The sequence below is a fragment of the Nicotiana tomentosiformis genome, chromosome 8 (genome assembly GCF_000390325.3).
Source record: "Nicotiana tomentosiformis chromosome 8, ASM39032v3, whole genome shotgun sequence".
Taxonomy (NCBI): Eukaryota; Viridiplantae; Streptophyta; class Magnoliopsida; order Solanales; family Solanaceae; genus Nicotiana; species Nicotiana tomentosiformis.
The window spans coordinates 9474152-9497317 of record NC_090819.1 but is presented as its reverse complement, the minus strand read 5'-3'; the positions used below and the strand labels follow the sequence as shown (position 1 = coordinate 9497317).

The following is a 23166-nucleotide window of genomic DNA, read 5'->3' as shown; positions in this document are numbered from 1 at the left end:
CCACCTTTTCAAAAGTTCAGCAACATAGGCATGTCTTGCTTGGATATATTCATCTGTCTTTTCCTTGCAAGAATGGCAACACCAATCCGCAGAAACTGACTCTGTAACAGGTGGAATTAAACATGTCGGATGTACAAGTTGGCTACAACAGGAACACTGGAGCAATTTTTTCCTCTCCTACGTGGATGACCACCGATAGCAGTAAGAAGATCAATACAAAAGAACAAACACACCAAGGGAAATAGAAGATCCAAGATTCAGGGACTAGTACCTCCTCCGAATTACAAATATCACAGATCTGAAATTCATCGTCATCGGACTCGGTAGATTCATATTCGGAATCAGCTGTATTTAATAAAAAAAGATTCAGCAGCGAGAAAAGTGCCTAGAGCAAATTATATGAAACATCATGTATTTTACTCCGCAAATTACAACAATGCTAAGAGAGTTCGGGACAACTTCAATAGATAATCCAACTTAAACACCTTAACGGTTAAAGAGCGAAGAAATAGTCATGTCCATGGAACCTTCACTAGCAATAAATCCTGTGATTACAAAATTGTTGTGTAAAGTCCAATCTACTTCTAGTAACAATATACCATCTATAACCAGAGGGTTTCAAGAAGATCTAGAGGTTTTGACCTTTTTGAAAGATGAACACTGAATCCCAGAGCTTATACTCCCTCTCTCCAATTTATGTGGCATTGTTTGTATTTCGAGAATCAAACTACTTAATTTTGACGGTGACTTAGAATCTTTAAGCTTTTGAAAATAAAATTTACACATTTGGAAACTACATAAAAAGTAACTATAAGTCACAATAATTAACAATTCAAAATATTTAAAATGCATATGAAAAAATCGCGGTAAAAAAAAAAAACTTGGTTTGGCTCACGAAATCCGAACACTGTCACATAAATTGGGACGGAGGGAGTAGCATACTACGCATAGCTGCATGTATACAAACAACTATAAAAAATAAAATAAGATGTATGATAACTCCCCTAGAATCAATACTGTATACCGGAGGTTTGAGCATATATATAACAAGAGAATATTGAAAGCATCAATTTTGGACGTGGAAGGAAGTTATTTCCTAGAATTTCCTTATTTGCAAGAAAAAAGTTGGATTTTAATTAACAGCGGAACTGCAAAACATGATAGGAAACCACTGTTGCCTTACCTCAAAAAGCAAAATACCCAAATGGAAGAGAGAAGCATAATTAACAAATAAAGAGGTAAAAACAGAATTCAGGGATTAGGGATTTACTATCTGATTCTTCATCACTCCTTTGATCATTCGTTTGCCATTTAGCAGCTTTTCTCACTCTCCCTCTAAATGATACACCAGGTGCTGCAGAGTGTCTCTTTCGTTGAAGCTCTTTGACACTTTCCTCTATGCAAAAATTAGAAAGATAAGCAATATTGTGGGCATTAGACGAACCGAGGAAGATACACAAAGCCATTACAGAAACCAAGCACATACCAGGAAGTGGTTCAGGTTTTTCAGGCAACGGATAATTCTCTTCTACAAATTTAAGTAACAACTCACGAGGTCCAGAAACAAAATCATCAAGTTCAAGACCCTATCAAGATTTCAAGAAACAGAAGAAGATAGGTTAAAGAACACAATTTTCATATCTGACTTGCTTATCTTTTTTTTCCTCAAAAGGTAAGTTAAATTTCATTAAATAAGTACCAAGGAGGTACTAAAAGCATACAATCTACAGCATAGCTGTATCAATTACAATCTCAAAACTATGTGACTTGACAATCTACAGTATAGCTGTATCAATTACAATTTCAAAACTATGTGACTTGGCTTATTCTCCGAACCTGAATAAAAAAGTGTTTACAAAAATGTAAATACATGTAAATACAGAGAGAAGAAACATGACGCAAGCCATGTAACTTACATATTTTGAAACAGCTTCCTCTGTTCTTGCTTCTCCAGTGCTCTGAAGGCCTACGACTATACATTTACTTTCTGCCAATGCTTCCTTTGCGATTCTAACTACTGCAGGCACCTTAGCGGACATACACATGTGTCTAAAGAAGCGCTACATTTGAGAACAGGAAAAAGGAGGTAACTGAGACATATATCTCTTACAACGTAAAAGACATTGTTTTCATAAAGTAGCTTCTGAGTCATAAAAAAGGAGATCTAAACCTGATGATTAGCCCAGTAAAGTCTCCAGAGCTGATTAGAAGAGGGCTTATCATCACTGAGAAATGCACCAGCTGACAGCAATTCCACTCTAAGCTCGGCCCAGAACTCAGCTGCCTTTTTATACATGTCCTGAGAACATAACATAAACATAAAGGAAGATTTTCATTATGCTCGGGGATATGCACCAGAAAAGCAGCACATGCTCCTTTAAAACATTCGCGAAATCAAGAAACACTGAAGCTTAAAACAACAAATTACAATCACAATTCATGAAGAAAATGGCAGAATATTTGGCAATTCAAATTCTTCATATCTCCCAGCCCCTGAATAAGCTAAAGAAGAAAAAACATATTTCCCATTTAAAACATAGAACAAATAAATGAAGTATCAAAAACCAAATGCATATCTAGCTGACACATCAAGAAAAAGAAGAGACTGCATAGTGAAGATCAAGTACATTGTTGCTTTTCTCTTTCAAGGATCCATAAAGACCCTCCAAAATTATCCTATTAAGCAATACAAAGCAGTAAATGACTTCAGAATCAAGCCACATCGAATAAAGTAACTATGGCAGGGGGCATGCTCCAATAAAAGGAATACAAAGCTCTAATGCAGCTAGTTCTGACGCTATTCTGCCTCTGCAATAGGTAGGAAGACAGGGATTCAATTTCTCACACCTTGTAGCACCAGTGTGATTTCATTCTGAACTAGTGTGAGCAAGAAACCACATCTTACCAATCATCCCCCCCCCCCCCCTCCCCGAAAAAACAAAAGAAAAGAAAAGCACACACCATACCTGCATCTTGGCCTCTAAAGGTACTTCAACAACTTCAAACTCTGCACCTTTGTAGCTAAGTGTACGACACACATACATACCCCTAAGACGTCAAGAGGTTAGATACTATTTACATAGACTGACTTGATAACTTAGACACAGATAGCCCACAAGAAACCTTGCTTTCATGTCCATGGCAACAAGTTCAAGTGCCCCGACTCCACCTTTCTCCATTGCACCTGTGATATCCAAAGAGTAAAAGAGGTGAAAACAGAATCAGCTTTAAAAGTTTAGACATCTACATTTTAAACCACCACACATACAAATAGGGCTTAAGAACAAAATCATAAAAGGCAGTCTCAATTCAATATTATTTCACCTAATTACAATTTAAAAGTCAAAAATATCTGTTTTGACCACTAACTACGTATCTTCTTGGACACTTTACTTTCTAACATTTGAGTTTGGTTGTGCTTTTTGTATATTTGATCATAAAAGTTTTAGTTAAAGGAATTAACTGAATGGATGTGTGAATCAATATAAAGTTTGTCAATTTAATAGATGTTAACCACAGAAGTCACTCTTATGTTGTGATAGTTCTACTTTCTTTTTTGGTTTCTTCTCGACCATGTTTACATTTATGTAGTATATTTTGCATCTTCAGTAACAGGAGTTGGACCCTTCCATACCTACTTAGTCGAAGTTAGAATTTTATCTGTTGATTGATACAGGTGAGAAATGAGAAACCACCCAACAAAATTGCAAAGTCTATACACCGACTCACTAGTTAAAGGTGGTCATTAACATTTCAAGAAGATAACTGTTGCTATTCAAAATTTATATACAATGCAGGCTAAGCTGGAGAGACTATCCAATTTTCTGCCACATACGGATCTTTCAATATACACCAAAAAGATAATTGTTGTAAACATGACACAACCACATATAGATCTTCCAAATTACACCAAAAAGCCAATTGTTGTATCTTAGACTAAGTAACTACAAAACATCAAAGCCTTCTATATTGAAAGTAGTCTAGGGATAGAAATTAAGTGTTTCCAACTTTCTAACTAAACTAGGTTTCATTCCTTCCCCGCAATGAACCTCTTGGATAATCAACCTCGTAATTTCTGCAGCTGTCCTAATCTTCTGTTTGAAGATTCTCCAATCCCTCTCTTGCCGTATGTGGTAAACACAACCTTCTAGAGTCATTCTATAGATCACAACACTTAATACTCTTTCCCTTAGCATGCCTTATTGCCCATGCAAGCTCCTGTTGCCATTGCATTGCTGCTCGATCAATTCCTTGCCATTGTAACATCTTCCTCCATATGATAGTAGAGAATACACACTCAAAGAGCAGGTGCTCAATGTCCTCATTGGCAACATAACATAAGGGACAGACCAACTCTTTTACAATCCCCCACTGTGCTAGTTGGTCTTTATATGTAACCTTTATAAAGTTCCACGTTAGGGCTCCTTATTGCAGACCAGTTTTCTCCACTCAACTTTTGGGAATTCACCTCTGAGAGTCACATTCAGTTTTTTAACATAGAAATTACTTCTGTTGCATATCACATTCCCTGGAGCCAGTTAATTACAAGATTCTTTTTTGCCTTCAAGCTCTTTTGTACCACCCATGAGGCCTGTTTTGCTTGTGCTTCTGATACCTGGCTACCTTTCACATAGAAGATGTGCACCCACCTAACCCATAATTTGTCCTTCTTACTCAGACTCAAAAATAGCTTACAAATTGCAGCGTTGTTCCAAGTCTGTATATCCATAAATTTAAGTCCACCAGTAGTTTTTGGGCAGCATAGCTTATCCCAAGCTATTAATGCTTTCTTGGACACTTAATATCCCAGTCCACAAAAATCTTCAACTTGTTTCAATCAACTGGACCACTTTCTTTGGTAATATAAACACCTGGGACCAGAATACTTGAACCGAGAGTAGAACAGTTTTAATCAATTGGACCCTTCTCGCATGAGATAGGTATTTAGCAGTCTAGGATTTGATTTTACCCAAGATTTTGTCAATCAAAGGCTGGTACTGAAGTACAGAAATCCTCTTTGTTCTAACAGGAACCACCAAGTATCTAATAAGCAACTCACCCTTAGTGAACCCCAAAGCTTGTATGAGAGCAATTTGATCATCTGGATTAACCCCTTCCCAAGGGTAAATAGAGTTTTTATCATCATTTGCAATTAGGCCAGAAGACTGAGAGAAGGTCTTGAAACATTTTAAGAGCATTTAAATTGACATGAGATCACCCCTGTAGAACAACAATAGATCATCTGCAAATCCAAACTGAATAAGCTGCAGCTTTGCACATTTAGAATGGAAGTTGAGATAAGGCTGCAATCTTAAGGATTTCAATGGTCTGGTCAATTACTCCATAGCCAACACAAAAAGAAAATTGCATCAGAGGTCCCCCTGTCTTATAGCTTCCTTTGCTTGGAAAGGAGGAACATGTGCACCATTAATTAGGATTGAATATGACACAGAGGTCACTGAAGTCATAATCTAGTGGACAAAGGTTTCAGGGAAATTAAGACACACAAGAACCTGCTCTAAATAGCTTCACTCAATAGAATCATAGGCTTTCCTCAAATCTATATTTAACATACAACTAGGAGATACACTTTCTCCCGTACCCTTTAACCAACTTATAACTAAGAATGATATTGTCAGTGATAACCCTCCTATGTACAAAGAAAGACTAACTAATATCAAACAAAATATCCATCACAGGATGTAGTGTTATCAAAGGCTCATTTAAGGCGTGCTTAAGCCCTGAAGCTCAGAAAAGTTCAGGGAGGGTGCTTCGCCTCGCTTAAGTTGCACTTCAGCCTAAGGCAAGGCACTAACACATGCACCACATTGCGCATTGCTTTTGTCGTAAATCAAGCATCAGACAGTAATTGTATTAGCTGTAAAGGAAAACGTTATGAATGAATTTGTTACTTTATTATTGAATTATATATATATATATATATATATATGTATGTATGTATGTATATGTATATGTATATGTATGTATATATATATTTCTTCTTCATTGCCCTTTTTTTTACTAAAGCCCACGCTTTAAGTGGGCTTTGAGCTTAAAGCCCCAGCAGACCTAGAGTGCTTTTTAGAGCTTTTCGACTTTGACAACACTGATAGGCTGCATTCTTTTTATGAGGATTTTAGAAATAAGTTTATATAATATAGTACAACATGATATAGGTTTTAAGTCGTACATTCTGGAGGGTTTGGTACCTTGGGAATACGTGTAACAGTGGTGCAATTAATGGGCTTGTATAGGATACCTGTTGAGAAGAAATGAGTAACAATTTCAGTAGTTTCATCACCAATTACAGCCCAAGCCTTCTTGAAGAAATGTGCATTAAACCCATCACAACCAAGTGCCTTTAAATCATCAATACCCTTTAGAGCTTGATATGCTTCTTTCTTTGTAACAGGGGTAATTAGCAGCAACTCATTGTTCCCATTCTGATTCAGCATGTTCGTCATACTAGCAAAAGAATATGAGTCACTTTCCTTAATCCTTACCACTTTTCTAGCTTCCCATTAATTTCTTTTTCCGTCTCAAATAGGTCTCTGCTTTCTTTTTTGGATGTGCTATAGTTCTCTGCTTTCTTATTTGGTTTCTTGTCGAGTATGTTTATATTTTGTAGTATATTAAGCATCTTCAGCAAAGGGACTTGGTCCCTTCCATATCTACTTAGTTGAAGTGAGAATTTTATCTGTTGAAAAATCACCTAACAAAAGTGCAATGTCTATATACAGGCACACTGGTTAAAGGTGGTCGTTAACATTTCAAGAAGATGGTAAGTGCTGGCTATGCAAAAATTATGTACAATTTAGGCTAAGCCTGGAGTGATTATCCAATTTTTGCCACATACTGATCTTTCAATTTACACAAAAAAACTAATTGTTGTAAGCATGACACAATCACATATAGATCTTCCAATTTACACCACATATAGATCTTCCAATTTACACCAACACCTTATGAGAGCACTCAAGCTTTGCATGTTGTAAAGTCATTGATGCAAGGTGGATTCAAGTTGAAGTAGAAATCAATTGAAATTGAGAATTTAATGGAACTAGCAGCGCTACAGCAGCTGAAAATTATATGACATGCTGGAACAAGAAACAACAATCATTATAGGTATTAATTGATGATAGATGTTTTGAAGGAACAACTATACGTGTAAGCAAGTTTGGGGCCATCTGTCCAAATCTTTGCTGGATTTTTTTATGCTCTGTAAATATTACAATTGGTAAATAAATTCTTTCATTTACCCAAAAAAAATACTAGAGCACCAAGAAAGGTACTTTGGTGAGTGTTAGAGAAGAACGAAATTCATGTTAACTATATAAATCCCATAAAGGATATGTACGAAGGAGTTGTCATTAGTATAATAACAGTAGCATGATACAAAGGAATTTCTCATAATCGGGGGGTTACACTAGTGATCAAGATTGAACCACTACTTGTTTATCCTAGTTATGAATGAGCTAAGTAACGCAATATAGGATGAGGCTAAGTTGCTCGGACTCAGGTGCGGGTGTCAGATACGGGTGCGGATCTAGAGGTCAGATCCTTCATGATCTAAATTTACAGATTCGGTGGTACGGATACGGGTGCAGGGATTCGGCTAAAAATAATTCAATTATTTAAAAATAGAGTTATAAAAATATGTCTAAATTATGAGACATTATGTGGAAAACTTAAAAGGTATTCCGAGAAGGAGAAAATATTGAACAAGAGTAGAATTTTAGAAGGAGATAAAAGGAAAAGGACTGACATGAAATTTATATATACAAGGTATTCCATTTTCTTCCATATCACCCTAACTTTTGATTTGTTTTCAAAAATCATTGTATCTGTCCCAAATTTCTCCGTTGATTTTGGTCAAAGTACCCAAAATCGGTTGACCAGATCCGACACGGATCCCACACCCACGTCGTGTCGACACAGGGGCAGCACTGAAAGTGAAGAGTCCGAGCAACTTAGGGATGAGGCCGCATGATGTATGCAATTTGCATACGATATTGTGCTAATTAACGAAACTAACAAAGATTAAACCAAAAGTTTGAACTATGAAGAAGCACTCTAGAGAGTAACGGACTTAGGATAAAGGGTTGTAAGACCGAATATATGCACTAGAAGTTTAGTTAGTGTAAAGAATTAGGAGATTATTTAATACGGAAATAGCCCACTCCTTGTACAAATTGTAAACACTATTAAGACTCTAGCATGCGTGAGGGAACAATCAAGAAATTTATTCCCCCAAATTTCTTCTTTCTCTTTTCTTTACATGGTATTAGAGCCAATATCAAATGAGTTGTTAATGATTTTATGTTGAATCCAATACATACTTTCTTCCTGCATCATTTATGATATAGCTCTTTTTACAAACATGCTTTTTCTTCTAGACATAACTCTTACGGCCTTATGACTTCTTACCTTCGATTTGATCATATTGAGTCTTAGGGTTGTTCTTTCTGTTGCCCATCTTTGGCATCTCCGACTCTTTGCCCTTGCCTTTGCGTAGATTGTTTCGGAAGTCCACTAAGGATTCAGCCTCCATTATAGCTTGATCAACGCCAGCCACTTTCCAACACTATAACTTCACATGCGCCCAGTTTTGCAACCATCCATGAAGTGGAACAAGTCATCGCCACTTAGGTTGGGAATTTGAAGCATAAGGGCGGTAAACTCCTTGATATAATCGTGAATTCTCCCTGTCTGATTCAGCTCTCCAAACTTGGGCCTTGCTTGTTGGGGAAGGTGCCAGTGCCTTTCTTGGCAACGAGATCTTGGTTAACATTGGCTTGAGTGTTACCAGTGTTGATTTCTTTCTCCTGTGTCATTCTCATAGAACGACCTTTGCTCTGATACCAAATTGTCACTTCCTTAATTCTAAACAAAGCGTACTTGTGGCACTTAACAAGTAGTTCACACTTGCAAGGTTAAGCCAGCCTTAAGATAGGTTGGTTGTGCAAAGGGGAAGCTGCATAGGCACAAGTGGCATGATGATGTGGCGGGTCATCAAAATGTGCTCCTTTTTTTAATCCTCATGTTCCATGTTTGTACTTTTGGGAAACTACAAAGCGCGTCTTTATGTCCCAGTTAAACAGACTTGTGTTTTCATGATATTCAGGCTTTAGCTACTTTAGCGGAGTCCACATAATTCAGATTTTAGCTATTTCTATGGAACATCAAATTATGCATATTTATATTTATGTTCTTTTTCTCCTCATGCATTCAGATGGAGGAAAAGCAAAGCTAAAAATTCTCCCCATGTATGCCTTGTCCAAAACCAGAATGGCGAGAAGCCAATACCTCCATTATTTTAGTTGAAAAATGGTTAAAATAAATGATACTAAAATATGGACACAAGCCTGGTGAAACACTAGATTAATAGCTCTCTCAACAAGTAATGAAGACGATACTCCTTTATCTCCTCCACAAAGAATTGCTGAAATTACAACAACATTTAGTAGGCGTTTGGCCATAGATTCCAAATATTTTTCACTTTATTTGGAATTTATGGTTGAAAATGGAGTTGTGTTTGGTTATACTTTTTGCAAAGGAGAGAAGAGAACACTTTATTTGAAATTTATGAAGATGGAGTTGGAAAACAGATTTGGAGCACTTTTCTAAATTTGGAATCTAACTTCAAGTTCTCAAGGTAGGGGTAAGGTCTGCGTACACACTACCCTCCCTAAACCCCACTAGTGGGATTACACTGAGTTTGTTGTTGTTGGAATCCAACTCCAAGTTGAATCTGGAAATTTTATAACCAAACACTGATTTTGAAATGAAGTGAAAAATTATTCCGGAAAAAAATGAATAATTCTCCTGGCCAAACGGCTCCTTAGTTTCAACTATGATATTCCCACTAGGAACATATCCAGCCAAGTGTAAACTTAGAGTAATTGTGGATGCAAATAAAGCAATCAATACTCTACCACAGCATAACACAACCACTGATATATCATCTTCAAGTTCCTACCTTTTTCTCTTGCATCTAGGGCCGCTATATGAATTAGTATATAAGCATTTAATACATTAGGATAAAACTTACTTTTAAAAGTCATTGAAAGTGAGATGACTCAGGTAGTTATAACCTCATGATCAATAAAATTTCACTAGGAACACAAGCACTTCCTTAGTGCTGGTTTAACTTTTCATGCTATATTATCTTTTGTTTTACTGATCAACATTCAAAATAAAAAAAGAACTATGCTAAGAAACTGTTAGTTTTAGCAATCAGAAGCCTGACCTAAAAAGTCACGGAAATTGAGAAAAGCAGTTCCAACTCCCCAAAGACCAAGGCGAACCATGTAGGCCATATTGCGAGGCTCAGAAGCACCAGTCGCTGAACAATAAACAACACGAGCTTGAGGAAGACGAGCCTGTAATACAAAATGCAATTAGCTTGTGAATGTCACTTACCAAGAAAACAAGACAAGCAAAACCAATTTTCTTGGTAGTAATAGTTGTTCATGTGCTACAGATATCAAGAGCAATAAGTATAACGACCCAAAATTGTCTGAGTCAAATAAACCCAACATAGCAACAAGTCTACTCAAAGATTATGCAAGCATATTAGAAATGACAAGCTTTTTTCTCCACTACCGTATTTTTTTTTTTACGAATGTGTTGTTTAAGTGTTCATCACTGTATAAAAGCACTCACCTTCAATATGCGGATGATACTCTAATTATGTGTGGTGCAGAGGAAAGTCAAGTAAAATATATTAGGATCATCCTTATCCTCTTTGAAGCTATTTATGGACTTCATATTAATTGGAGGAAAAGTCAGATTTATCCTGTTAATGAGGTGCCTAACATACAGATCCTGACAAACAAACATTCTGGGAGGGAAAGTTGGTTCTTTTCCTACTATCTATTTGGGGATGCCTTTGGGAGCAAAAAGCAAATCCAAAGAAATATGGAATGGAGTTCTGGAAAGATGTGAGAAAAAGTTATCCAAATGGAAAGCACAATACATTTCTTTGGGAGGTAGACTAGTTCTTATTAACTCTGTGTTAGGCGCTCTTCCAACCTACATGATGTCCCTATTCCCATTACCTGCAAGTGTAGAAAGAAGAATGGAAGTCATGAGAAGGAATTTCCTATGGCATAGAAATAAAGAGAAGAAAGGATTTCACTTGGTTAAATGGAAAAAGTTGACCATTAGTAAACAAGAAGGGGGTTTGGGAATCAGAAATCTGAGAAGGCAAAACAAATGTCTATTAATGAAGTGGTTGTGGAGGTTTACAAGGGAAAGCAAACACTACGGGGAAGGGTGATAAAAGCGAAGTATGAAAAAGAAGGCTTCTGGATGACTAGGGAGGTAAAGAATCCTTATGGAACCAGTTTATAGAGATCAATTAGGAACTTGTGACCAAGTCTTTCATCCAAACTGAATTTTAATGCGAGGGATGGAAGAAAAATATTATTCTGGGAGGATAACTGGCTGGGAATAGGATGCTTGAAAGTTTTATTCCCTGACATTTTTACATTGAATCAGCAACAAAGAGCTACAGTGAAGGATGTATGGGGGATTCAGGGATGGAACTTAACATTCAGAAGACTACTTCAAGATTGAGAACTACCTAGAATTGCAGAATTCTATAACACCTTGGATCAAGGCAGAGTATTGCAAGAGGGGGAAGACACTCTTTCATAGAAGAAGCACAGCAGTGGAAGTTATACAGTAAGTTCAGCCTACAAAGATTTGAATCAAGTGTCTCAAAACAGTTTATGGCCTTCGAAACACATATGGAAAGTTAAAATACCATACAAAGTGGCATGTTTTACTTGGTTGGTGGCTAAAGAAGCAGTACTTACTCGGAAAAGAGGATTGCCAATTTGTTCTAGATGCTATTTATGTGGACAAGATGCAGAGAGCCATCTATTTCTACATTGTAGAGTGACCAGACAGTTGTGGGAATTGTTCATCAACCTAAGGGGTATTAGGTGGACAATGCCAGGAAGAACCTTTGAACTTCTGGAAAGTTGGAATACAGGGGGGAAATTACTCTAACAAAGACAGATGGAAAATTGTCCCAGCAGCTATTTGGTGGACAGTATGGAAGGAGAGGAATGCAACATGCTTTGAAGATACAAGCAGTCCTACACAGAAGATTAAGATGAATTGTATTCTTCTTTTTAGTTATTGGTGTAAATTAGAATATATTGATGACCATGATTCAATCATATAAGTCTTAGGCTCCTTGTGAGAAGAACAAAGATGTTACGCTTTTGGTTTTTGCCTAAGTTCTCCATGATGTACATCTTGGCTACCAGCACAATTTTTGTGCTGATGATTTAATTAGTATAATAGATATGTTACCTTTTCAAAACAAAACCAAAAAAAGGCACAAATGGAGAAAAAAATACAAATATGTATGTGTAGTCCAAGCCTAATAATTATAAGCATGAACAATAAATATATGGATAAAAAATTGATTTTTTAACAATAAAGTGACAATCAATTGTTTAGGTTTGCCTCTTCAGGATTACGCTCATTGGCAAGGATAAGTATATTTTAGAGCCTTGATGACAACACGGAAGCGCCCGCTTAGCGAAGCGCTCAACATGTTTTGAGCCTCGTTTTAGGGCTTAAGCGCGCTTTAAGACCGGCTTTGACAACACTGGATAAGACTTTTCTTTTTCTCAAACACCAATAATTAAAGATTTCTCTTTATTTGTTAGATTACTTGTGGTGACAATAGGTCCACATGTTGTCAACCATGTGAAAAAGTACACATTTCTCATAGCTCTAGAGATCACATGGAATAGAGGGAAAGGTCCTTGCCTCCCTCAGTAACAATTTACCATAAAATGAACTACGAACACTCCTTCCCTCAAACCATCCCACATCTAATATCTCTAACCGTGAGAGTGAGGGATTTTCTAGTCGCAACATCTAAGTACATTGTTATGCTCTTCGACCTCCCATCGTGGAAGTTTTTTCAAAAATTTAGGTTCCATATGATCTCACCTCCGAATTCCTTGTAAAATTTAACCACATCCATGATAAAAAGTATCGATAATAGCTTGAAAAACTTTAAGAATACCTCTCCACAATGTCTGCTAGCTAAATCTATCCATCTTACCATTACGCATATTAAACAAGAAATCTCAACGAGGAGTCCCCTCACAAAATTATGATGCATCTTCATGTTCTAGCGTGGCTAAAGCAATTGAACACCTAATGACGTACTTATCGCATAAAGGAATACATTCAGCAACATCATCTTGCAATTGTAAAGAATATGGAGTTTGGGCTGGGGTTATTTAGTAAATAAGAAACAAATGTTTGCATGGGAATGGATGTAGTTCCTTCATTAGACTCATTTGCATAAGGTGGGGTGTTTTCTTATATGTAAATAATTTTAATTAGCACCAAAATGGGAACAAACTACACATATAAGGAGTATAGGATCATGTTAACGCTATAAATCTAAACCATTAATTTTACCCTATCATCCACACAAGTATTAATATGCAAGTTCTAAGAGTCCGATGATACAATGATTTAGAGTTGGGGTAATGAATTTTCCATTACCTTATAAAAAAAATGTAATGAATTTCCGTTACTCCGGGCTTTTTTGTCCTCTGCTTATGTAATGTCTATGTCGATGGTGAGGTCCTACAAGATAGAATTTATCTCCATCTTTTTGAGTTCATTAATCTTTTAACCGAAAAACAATTGATAGACGAAACCAGAGATATTACAAAGGAAAAAAGGAACCAATAGGTAGAATGCCATGTATTTCGGAGAAATATGCTGAATGTATACCACATAGATACTTTGCTCAATTTCTTCTAGATTTCTTCAACTCCTTCCATTTACAAATGGATTACGAGTTTTTCTGATTCAAATTTTCTGCAGTACCATCTTGCCTTTCCTATGTATCAAATCTTTACTTATCAAGATATTATCCAATTAGAAACACACCTTCATGGGCGCCCTGAAACCTAAATAAAACGATGTGGAAAAGTAGATCTCCCTCCCTAGTAAACTCTGGTAATACGACTTAATAGTGAACAAGTCGCCCTTTTTTGTTGATAGGTAAACAAGTTGTCCTTATTCTCTCACCCTCTCCATACAATGGATGCAGTATTCAGTGAGTTTTGTCCATATAGCACCACTTGGCTAAAAAGTTCACCCATCTTCTAATGTTGGATGTTCCTCCTAAATCTCGAACAATTAACTTCCCCACATGTGACTTACAAATCTGTTGAATTGTCATCTCTTTCTGACACGAGACTCCGTATAAGTTGGGAAAAGCTCTCTTTGACTCACTCTATCCACACTCTCAGGGCCAGCAAAAAAACTAATCATGCTTTCGTCCCCAACCCCGAAAAAAATGAGACCACTAAATTCTCTCCACCCCTTCATATGCTCCTCCACAAACCGCACCCAAACGGAATCATGATATTTGTACTCCTCCCACCATCCTTCTACAATTTCATATTTTTCTGCTAACACTCCCCTCCACTTAGCATTCTTCTTAAATTCAAACGACCAAATCCGCTTCCCTAATAGAGCTTTCTTGAAAATCCTAAGATCTTTCTCTCCAAATCCTCCCCATTTCTTTGGAGACATGACTTCTTTCAAATTTACTAAATGAAACTTGTTTGTTCCATCTGTTGCATCCCATAAGAAGTTCCATTGAAGTCCTGTCGACCTATTGGTTACGATAACGGGGCCTGGAGAAGCGACAAACAGAGCAAGATCCTTTAGACAAAATACTTTCTTCCCTCCTTTCGAAAATTACCTCTTTTGTCATCCTGCTAGCTTCTTCTCAACTCTTTTAATCATCGACTTCCACACAGCAAGATCCTTGTTTGAGGTACCAAAGGTAGATCCATACAGATAGTAGGTAATGCACCTAGCTTACATTTCAGCACCTACGCAAGCTCGTTAATGGCATTCACCCGCCAATTGATATGATCTCACATTTTCTAAGGTTGATTTGAGGTTTGGAATAGATGAGGACCTCTTCAAGTATGACAGTTGGGAGCCATTTACATCACTGAATACCACTCACCTACAAATAAAAGATGCGCGACTATGACGTTGCTATGCCCCATAAACGAGACAGAGAAACCCCATAAGAGACCTCTTGCAACAACATTGTTCATCTTGCTCAATGTCGCCATCACCAAAATAAATAGCATGGGAGATAACAGATCACCTTGGCTCAAGCCCCTCGAGCTACCAAAAAATACGCAGACTCTTATTCACCAAAATAGAGAATCTAGCAATAGATATGCAAAATTTGATTATCTCCTCCACTTATTCCCAACACCCATCTTGAACACAGTGAAATCCAAAAATTCCAAATTCACAAAGTAATAAGCTTTTCCAAGATCCAAGTACATAAAATCCCTGATTCTCCGTTCTTCTTTCTAGAGTCAACTACCTCATTTGACACAGAGTCAAATTCTCTGGAGAGGTTAATTTTTCTTATTTTGCTCTCTCTTCTTCTTCTTCTCCATCTTCCATCTGCTTCTGCTACATTCTCTTCTTTGATTTGTTTTCTTATTCTTCTCTCTAAAAATTTTGTCCTCTTGAAATTTTGCTCTCTTAATGAGTTCTAGTTCTCTACTTTTCTTCTTATTATTCAATCAGACATGCAGTTAGCTACCCTCAATTTTTTCTCTAGTTGTTCTTCAATATTGGAACTAAAATTACATGTAAATTAAACGTTGAGCTGAAATTACTTTCGGGACTAATTTCACTTTCTCTTCTTATTATTCGGTACATGCATGCTTATACATATATATAATAATGGTGGTGTTCGGGCACTTGCCCCACCTTGACTACTCTATAGAACACCTGCTATCTCACACTAGCATAGGTACAGGGTAACTCTTGCTTACCAAAGGTTCGATAGATGTAAAGAAATCATCTTATGTTTTTTGTCACTGTTGAGGTTTGAATCTCCAAGGTTTACATCCACTTCATTAACAACTAGGCCACACCTTTGGGTGCATTGGCTGAAAATATAATTGGATAATCTTATTGGAATTCTAATTTGTAAAGGTCTAAATTCATGTATGTTAGGGAATTTTAATCCTATTATTTTAAAGTTGCGCATCGCTTCTTCTTTCTAGCTTAAAACACTAGGAAAAGACTGCATATTGGGATACAATATTATGCAATTCTTCATAATTGGAATATCATCTACACAATGTAATGAGCATCTCAGTGTCATCTCGCATATTTTCTTGCTAGGGAGATTTGGTGGGAGATCATTTACCATGTTATTGAATCAAAAATCACTCCTCCTGGAATGAGTTTTGAGTTTGTTAGTGCCAAGATTTGGGGCTCTAGTAGAGCACTGCGATATTTGCAGTTGTGAATTGCACAAGGCCTGAATCCAAAGAATTCTCCAAGCAATTGAGTATGCCCCCGGTCACCATGTGAGACAGAGTAACAAATTGTCTCTTCTTGCAGGTGCAAGATAGCAGGATTTTCTTTCTCGAGCGCCTTAACTATTCTTCAAAGAGACTGGAAAAACTTTCTTTCAGCATAGCTCTATGTCACATTATCCCTATTTCTTGTCCTTCTATATTATCACTAGTGAAATCTTTTCATTCCTCCAAAAAGAAATTTCCTTACAAGAAAGGGGAAAAAGAAAGAGGAAACCCAGACAGCAGGAAGAGATCTTAACTTGCTTTTCTTTCTACCACAATATATATTTTTGGGAACTCAATGTTTCAATGACTCAATTTGGATGGAACCACATTTTCACCGAAATTCAATGACTCAATTTGAAAAACAAACCTGGATTTCAAGTACAGCTTCACCAGTTCGTGTTGGCTGTCCCCCAGCTTCAGGGACCAAATTTTTTGCCTTGTGACACTACAAATAAATAGTAAAACCATAGCTAAGTGAGACAAGTTGGATGTCTCTTTCTCGCAAAAATTTGGACTATGACAAAGATCCATACATGGATACAATTTTTGCTGCAAACCATATTGAAATTAGTCCAAAATTATACCTCATCAAATATGACGAGACCGTCAAATTCTGGCCCACACCATTGTACAAGCTGCTGCAAACGGGTCCGACCTTTCTCTGAAGATGCTATGAGACTGCTGTATGTTGAAAAAACAACCCCCTCCCTGATGCCAACAGACTTTGAGTCAAGCTTAGAATAAGGTAGCTTGTTCAAAGCATGCACTACAAGAGAAAGTTATAGATATTTAAGTTACAAAATCCATTCAGTCATTAACCATTTGGAATCGGAAACGGCCAAAGGAAAGAATGCATAAGGAACCATACATTGTTTCACCATATCATACGTTACAGTTGATAAATCAGAAAAATCGTAGGTAGATCCACAAACAAAAGCAACTCATTGTATGTGATAGGTACAAATCCACCTCAGAAAACAGTAGAATGTGGTCCATATGCATCGTCAATTGACCCAAAATAGCTATGTTTTAGCCCTTACTACAAATAGCCCAAGAATAAGATCAAAAGATACATCTTTGTCAACATTTCCTTTTCTTAGATTTCTAATAGAGTAGTTCACACCTCATTCCGGCTGCCTCAATCCAGGTTTCCAGAGTTATCAGTTAATTTTGCAGTCCCCAAAAACAAAAATAAAGAAAGAAAGGTGCTTTTAAGTTTATACTCCTTTGAGTTGGAGACTTTTAAGAGTACATAAAAGCATCTCTTTAAAGGTAAGCATCAAAGAACACTTTGAGACGTCCATTATCAGTAAACTACACATTAGCACATATTGACATAAACAAACAGAGAAGGAACGAGCTAGATCGCATGCAGCATTTAACCTGAGACCATATTTAGGACTCTCAAATAACTACCTGCTACACACATAGCACCCACATCATCCATGTCTCTTCTTGCATCAAATTTCAGATCTGAACCAACAGAGATCCACCTAGGGAAAAGCATTATGAAAAATGGAAACTATTACATTTAATTTTAGAAACTAAAATGCATATGATCATAAACTAAGAAAAACAGATCCTTTAGAAGTATATGGAGCACAGCCATCATTTTAGCGACAAGGAGACGACCATTTAATGAATGTAACAATAACAACAATAACAAACCCAGTGTAATTTCACAAGTCGGGTATGGGGAGGGTAGTATGTACGCAACCTCCTTGCCATACAAAGGTAGAGAGTTTGTTTCCGATAGACCCTCGGCTCAAGCAAAGCACAGTCAAAGCAGTTTTAAAAAGAAATATAGTAGTGGAAAGCCATGAAAGAGAAGCAGTATCAACAGCAAGATAAGAAGATAACAGATGCACAAGAAACAACATGTAGTAATAGAAATCTAAGGGTAAAAAAATACGAGAATAATACTAAAGCTACTGGTATGGCAAAGAGAAATGCTCGACTACCTACTAGTCTTCTACCCTAATTCTCGCCCTCCACACCTTTCTATCAAGGGTCATGTCCTCGCTAAGCTGGAGTTGTGTCACGTCCTGCCTAACCACCTCTCCCACTTTTTAGGCCTACCTCTATCTTCTCGAACCCAACAAGGCCAACCTCCCATACCTCTTTACGATAAAAAATAAATAAAAGCATTTTAACAAAACAGAAAAAAATTATTTGTTACAAATAGTTAAGGTGTAGTCCGCTTTCGGGTCAATATAGTTGAAAGCACCGAACGAAATTTGCACGCGAAAAATCTATAGTAGCAAAATCAATTCAGACAACAGCTTTTTTGTCAATAGACAGTGCATAAAACAAATATTGAATATTTGGTACCTCCATCATATGCCATCTTTTTAGGTCCCACCACTAGTTGAGTGTGCATTTGTTTTTTCGAGAAATACTAGTTGAGTGTGCATTGAAAATGCTTTTGGTACACTCGTTGAAAGAACGGTAGAACATTAAAACAATCAGTATATTTAAATTTTAAATCAAATTTGTTAGATAATTTATGTATTTATTAGTATGTTTAGTCCCACATTGGAATAGAAGTAGTATGTATTTCTAGAGTGTAAATATAAAGAGGCTCCTTGTATTATAATAAATGAAGATCAAAAATATATTTTTTCTCTCGTGCTTCCTCACATGGTATCAGAGCGGAAGTGAGAAAATTATCGATGTGCGTCATTCCAGTGACATCGGAAAGAAAGACATGTCGCCGTGCAATTTTTCCGGCAATTTAAGGCTGTCCAATTAAGAAAAATCATTATTTGTCAGTGTTGTGCAAATACCAACACCACCACGAGGTAGATAAGCCTCCAGCGACCAACCAATAAAAATATCTCCAGCAGAAACCTCCTCACGCGCCCACACGCGCACCTGAAGAAAATTCTCCGACGAGATTCTTTCACGTGACGGTGCGTGAGACACCTATCGGCCATTTTTCGGCGACGACTCTTCAGGAAAGTTGGCTCGCAAGACAATTCCGAACTTACCCATCCAGGTTACAACAAATTCCGATGACCTTTTTATTTTCCGGCAACTATCTCCATTTTCAGACACGTGAGCCACTTTCCGGCCAGATTCCGACAAGATTCCTTGAAGACAACTTGCTCGTGAGGTGATTCTGAGCCAACCCACCAGATCCCATCACATTCCGATGAACTTTTCAAATCCCGATGATATTTTTCCTCAAATTCCGGCGAGAGCAGTGGTTTTTGGCGAAACAATGGTCTAGTCACTTTTGACCAACATACTACTAGTTTAGTGACTGGAACAGTATCTGTGATCATTATAACATTTGGTTACGCTTCTAATTGCCTATTTTGAGGTTATCTCAGCATTGTTGATATTCTTCATCAGATATTTGGTTGTTTGATTGACCTCTCTTAAATCCATTATAATGTCACTCAGATTGGATGCTCTTGGCTCAAATCCCGTTGGGTCCTATACTTCAAATATACAGATGATTTCTTTACCAAATTATATTGAGTTCCTTCAGTACAAAGTACGTAAGCAGACATCTTCTGAGATAGCTTCTATTGTTCAAATAGGTAGCGTGACTTGTGTCTCTCAATCTTCTTCTTCTGACTCTTGGGCCATTAATTCAGATGCATCTGATCACATTTCTAGTAACAAATCTCTTTTCACTACTATTTCATATTCTCAATCTCTTCCAACAGTCACAATGGCCAACGGGTCTCAAACCATGGCAACTGGAATAGGTCAAGCAAGTCCACTTCCTTCCTTACCTTTGGATTCAGTTCTTTATGTTCCGAAAGTACTTTTAACCACATAGCCCTTAGTCACTTAGCCAAATCACTTAAATGCGCTGTTTTATTTCTTGATGACCTTGTTTTATACAGGAACGCAGTATGGGGGGCAAATCATTGGTACAGGGGCGTGAACCAAATGGAATTTATTACGTTATCATAGCTAAATCATATGGACCCACATTTTGTCTTCCTTCAACAACTTGTTCTGTTACTGATTCAGCAGATTTATTACATTAACGGTTGGAACATCCCAGTTTATCAAAACTTCAAAAAATGGTACCTGGTTTATCTTACTTGTCCACTCTAGAGTGTGAGTCATGTCAACTCCGTAAGCATACTCGCTCCCATTTCCCCTGGCGTCCTGATAATCGCGCAGATACTTTAGACCACTCAAATGTTTGGGGTCCTAGTCGGGTATGTTATACCTTGGGATTCTGCTACTTTGTCAGTTTCATTAATGATTATTCAGGGTGCAGTTGGATATTCTTGATGAAAAATCGATCTAAGTTGTTTTCTGTTTTCCAGACCTTCCACGTTGAAATTCAAAATGAATTTGGGGTTCTATCCGCACATTTCGTAGTGATAATGCACTAGAGTATTTGTCTTCCCCATTTCAGCCGTTTATGAACTCTCATGGGATCATTTATCAAACATCTTGCCCATACACATCTCAATAAAATGGGGTAGCCCTTTGGAAAAAATGCTCTCTATTGGGAAATGTGCCAAATCTTCTCCTCTCTCATCTCCGATCTCCCAGGTCCCCAACTTTCCCGATGAAGCTCTCTTCTCAGCTTAGTGATAGATTGGAGAATATTTTTTATCTCAGAGGACAAGTCCTTCGAGTTAAGAGATATTAGCGAGGATTATGATAAATGGTTTATTTTCTATGAACGCAGCAGAAGATTTACAAGCAGCATCAAAATCGATGAAAGTAACTTGCGATGGGTTTGCAAAGCTTTGAAAGAAGCAACGCTTAGCACTGGGAATAGATGCAGAAGATGGTGCAGAAGGATACAAGTCTACATTCAAAGTAATTCAAAATTTCAACATCTACGAGAGGTTCTTGCGAATCGAAACCATTCTAGGGGGAAGAAAATCTGCAATAATAATCCCTAAAAATGACTACAACAGGGGATGGGGGGACATTGCAGATAAAATTTTAAGATCTCTGGGGAAGGCTTCAAATCCAAGGTTCCAGCTTGCGACAGATCAGTCCAGGCCATACATGGAAGCTGCGAAGATCACGCAATGGCCAACCACCCAGGAAACAAAAGGTCCAGCAGATGGGGTGTCTGAGAATGAACAGTTTCTCTCGAAATGTCTTGTCGGATGTTTCAATGATGCCTTCGGTAAGAGTCCAAACCCAGTAGTGATCCAAGAATGGTTTGTGAAGAGATGGAAGGTTACTGCTGGCCTTAAAATCACCTTTAATGAATCACAATCAGTTCATGTTCGACTTTCCATCAAGACAAAAAGCTATCAGAATCAAGGCAGGAGAATGGTTCTGGAATGGCAGAAGATTATCCTTGGACTGGTGGTCCCCGATGACCGGCGTGCAGCCGGAGAATACAGTTTAAGAACATAGATGGATCAAGGCCTTTGGTATTCCTCTACATGCATGGTCGGAAAGTACTTTTAAGACCATCGGAGGAAAATGTGGTGGATTTGTGGGCATAGACGAGGATACAAAGCACAAAGTTCATCTTTTTTGGGCTCGTATTTGCGTGAGGAATCAGGATAAACTTCCGGCGAAGGTAGATCTATCTTTGGGAGATTGGAACTTTGAAGTTTTAATTCTAGATGATATTCACGTCAAGCCTAGTCCAACCGGAAAAAGTGACTCCGGCGAGTTGTTGGGAAAAGGATATGACGGAGCAGGTACATCGAGCCACGCTCCTACCAACCCTAGTACGCACGTGGGCATGCAGCAAAACAGCTTTACTTCAAAAATTAAAGCACCTGTTAAACCCTTGGTTATTACACGCAAGGCAAATCTTAAATCTGGCCCACAAATTTTGGGCCAAAACTTGGGCCAAAATATGGACAGGAGTTATTATAAGACAGGCCCAAAGAGGAAAACCCTAGTGAAGGAGGCCAAGCTTTTAAAGGAGAAGCAGATCTGGCGGGTAGTTGGGCTGAAACCCAGCCCAATCACTAATAATTTTGATAAATTACCGGTTGAGCCCTGCACTAACTCAATCGATATTTTACAAATTCCAAAACCTAATCACCTCTGGTTGCTTTCCCAGAACAAGGCACAGGGACCTGCTCTACAGATGTTGATGACGAAGAAGATCCAAAAGAAATTTCTCCTCAATTGCATCGTCAGCCATCGCCACACAAGGAGCTAGCTTTGATGAGTTACTCAAATTCAGATTTTTCCTCTCAATCAATTTCTACAGCTCTTCCATTAACATGGTATGAAAGAGAAACGAGCATGCAGAGGATAGACAGACCAACAGTGGTTGAAACTTCGAAATGGACTAAGATTACAATGGGTAAGGCATGCAAAGAATTTGGGATCAATGCACAGGGGTTCGAGCATAAATTGTTGGGCCTAATTCTAAGGATGGAACAGATAAGGCAATCTCAGCTACAACAACAAAAGTCACCATCCAAGTTGGGGAAGGAGGGTAAATGCAAAGGGGAAGGGGAAAGAATGAGACTAATATGTGGGTTGAATTACGATCGAAAGAAACAACAGTTAAAAGGGGTTAAGGGCAGGCATTACCGCTTTGTTTCCGGATGAAATTAAAAATTCTAAGCTGGAATGTGCAGGTGCGAATGACAGTAGGAAAAGAAGTACTATTAAGTCTCTGGTTCGTAAATGGAAGGTTGATGTCATGTGTTTACAAGAAACCAAAATTGCAAATTGGCCAACATGTGAAGTTTACAAATTATGGGGAAATAGATGGGCTGAGTGGGCTGAGTGGAAAGCAAGCGTTAACAGGGGTGGGATTATAGTGGTATGAGATAGAAGACAATGG

At 37.7% G+C, this 23166-nt stretch overlaps 1 protein-coding gene across 2 annotated transcripts in view; it reads right to left on the bottom strand.

The window, feature by feature from the left end:
• LOC104092012 (protein FORGETTER 1) overlaps positions 1 to 23166 on the bottom strand; it is a 53379-nt gene that overhangs the window by 17881 nt on the left and 12332 nt on the right. For both annotated transcript variants that reach the window (XM_009597488.4, XM_009597489.4), the window contains exons 5-16: positions 17826 to 17902; positions 16994 to 17175; positions 16777 to 16854; positions 10250 to 10382; positions 3124 to 3184; positions 2967 to 3048; positions 2171 to 2299; positions 1917 to 2060; positions 1487 to 1586; positions 1271 to 1396; positions 272 to 345; positions 5 to 177 (exon numbers count right to left, since the gene is read on the bottom strand). In XM_009597488.4, the coding sequence (XP_009595783.1) occupies positions 5 to 177; positions 272 to 345; positions 1271 to 1396; positions 1487 to 1586; positions 1917 to 2060; positions 2171 to 2299; positions 2967 to 3048; positions 3124 to 3184; positions 10250 to 10382; positions 16777 to 16854; positions 16994 to 17175; positions 17826 to 17902 (1359 nt within the window). The remainder of the gene's footprint in view (positions 1 to 4; positions 178 to 271; positions 346 to 1270; positions 1397 to 1486; positions 1587 to 1916; positions 2061 to 2170; positions 2300 to 2966; positions 3049 to 3123; positions 3185 to 10249; positions 10383 to 16776; positions 16855 to 16993; positions 17176 to 17825; positions 17903 to 23166) is intronic.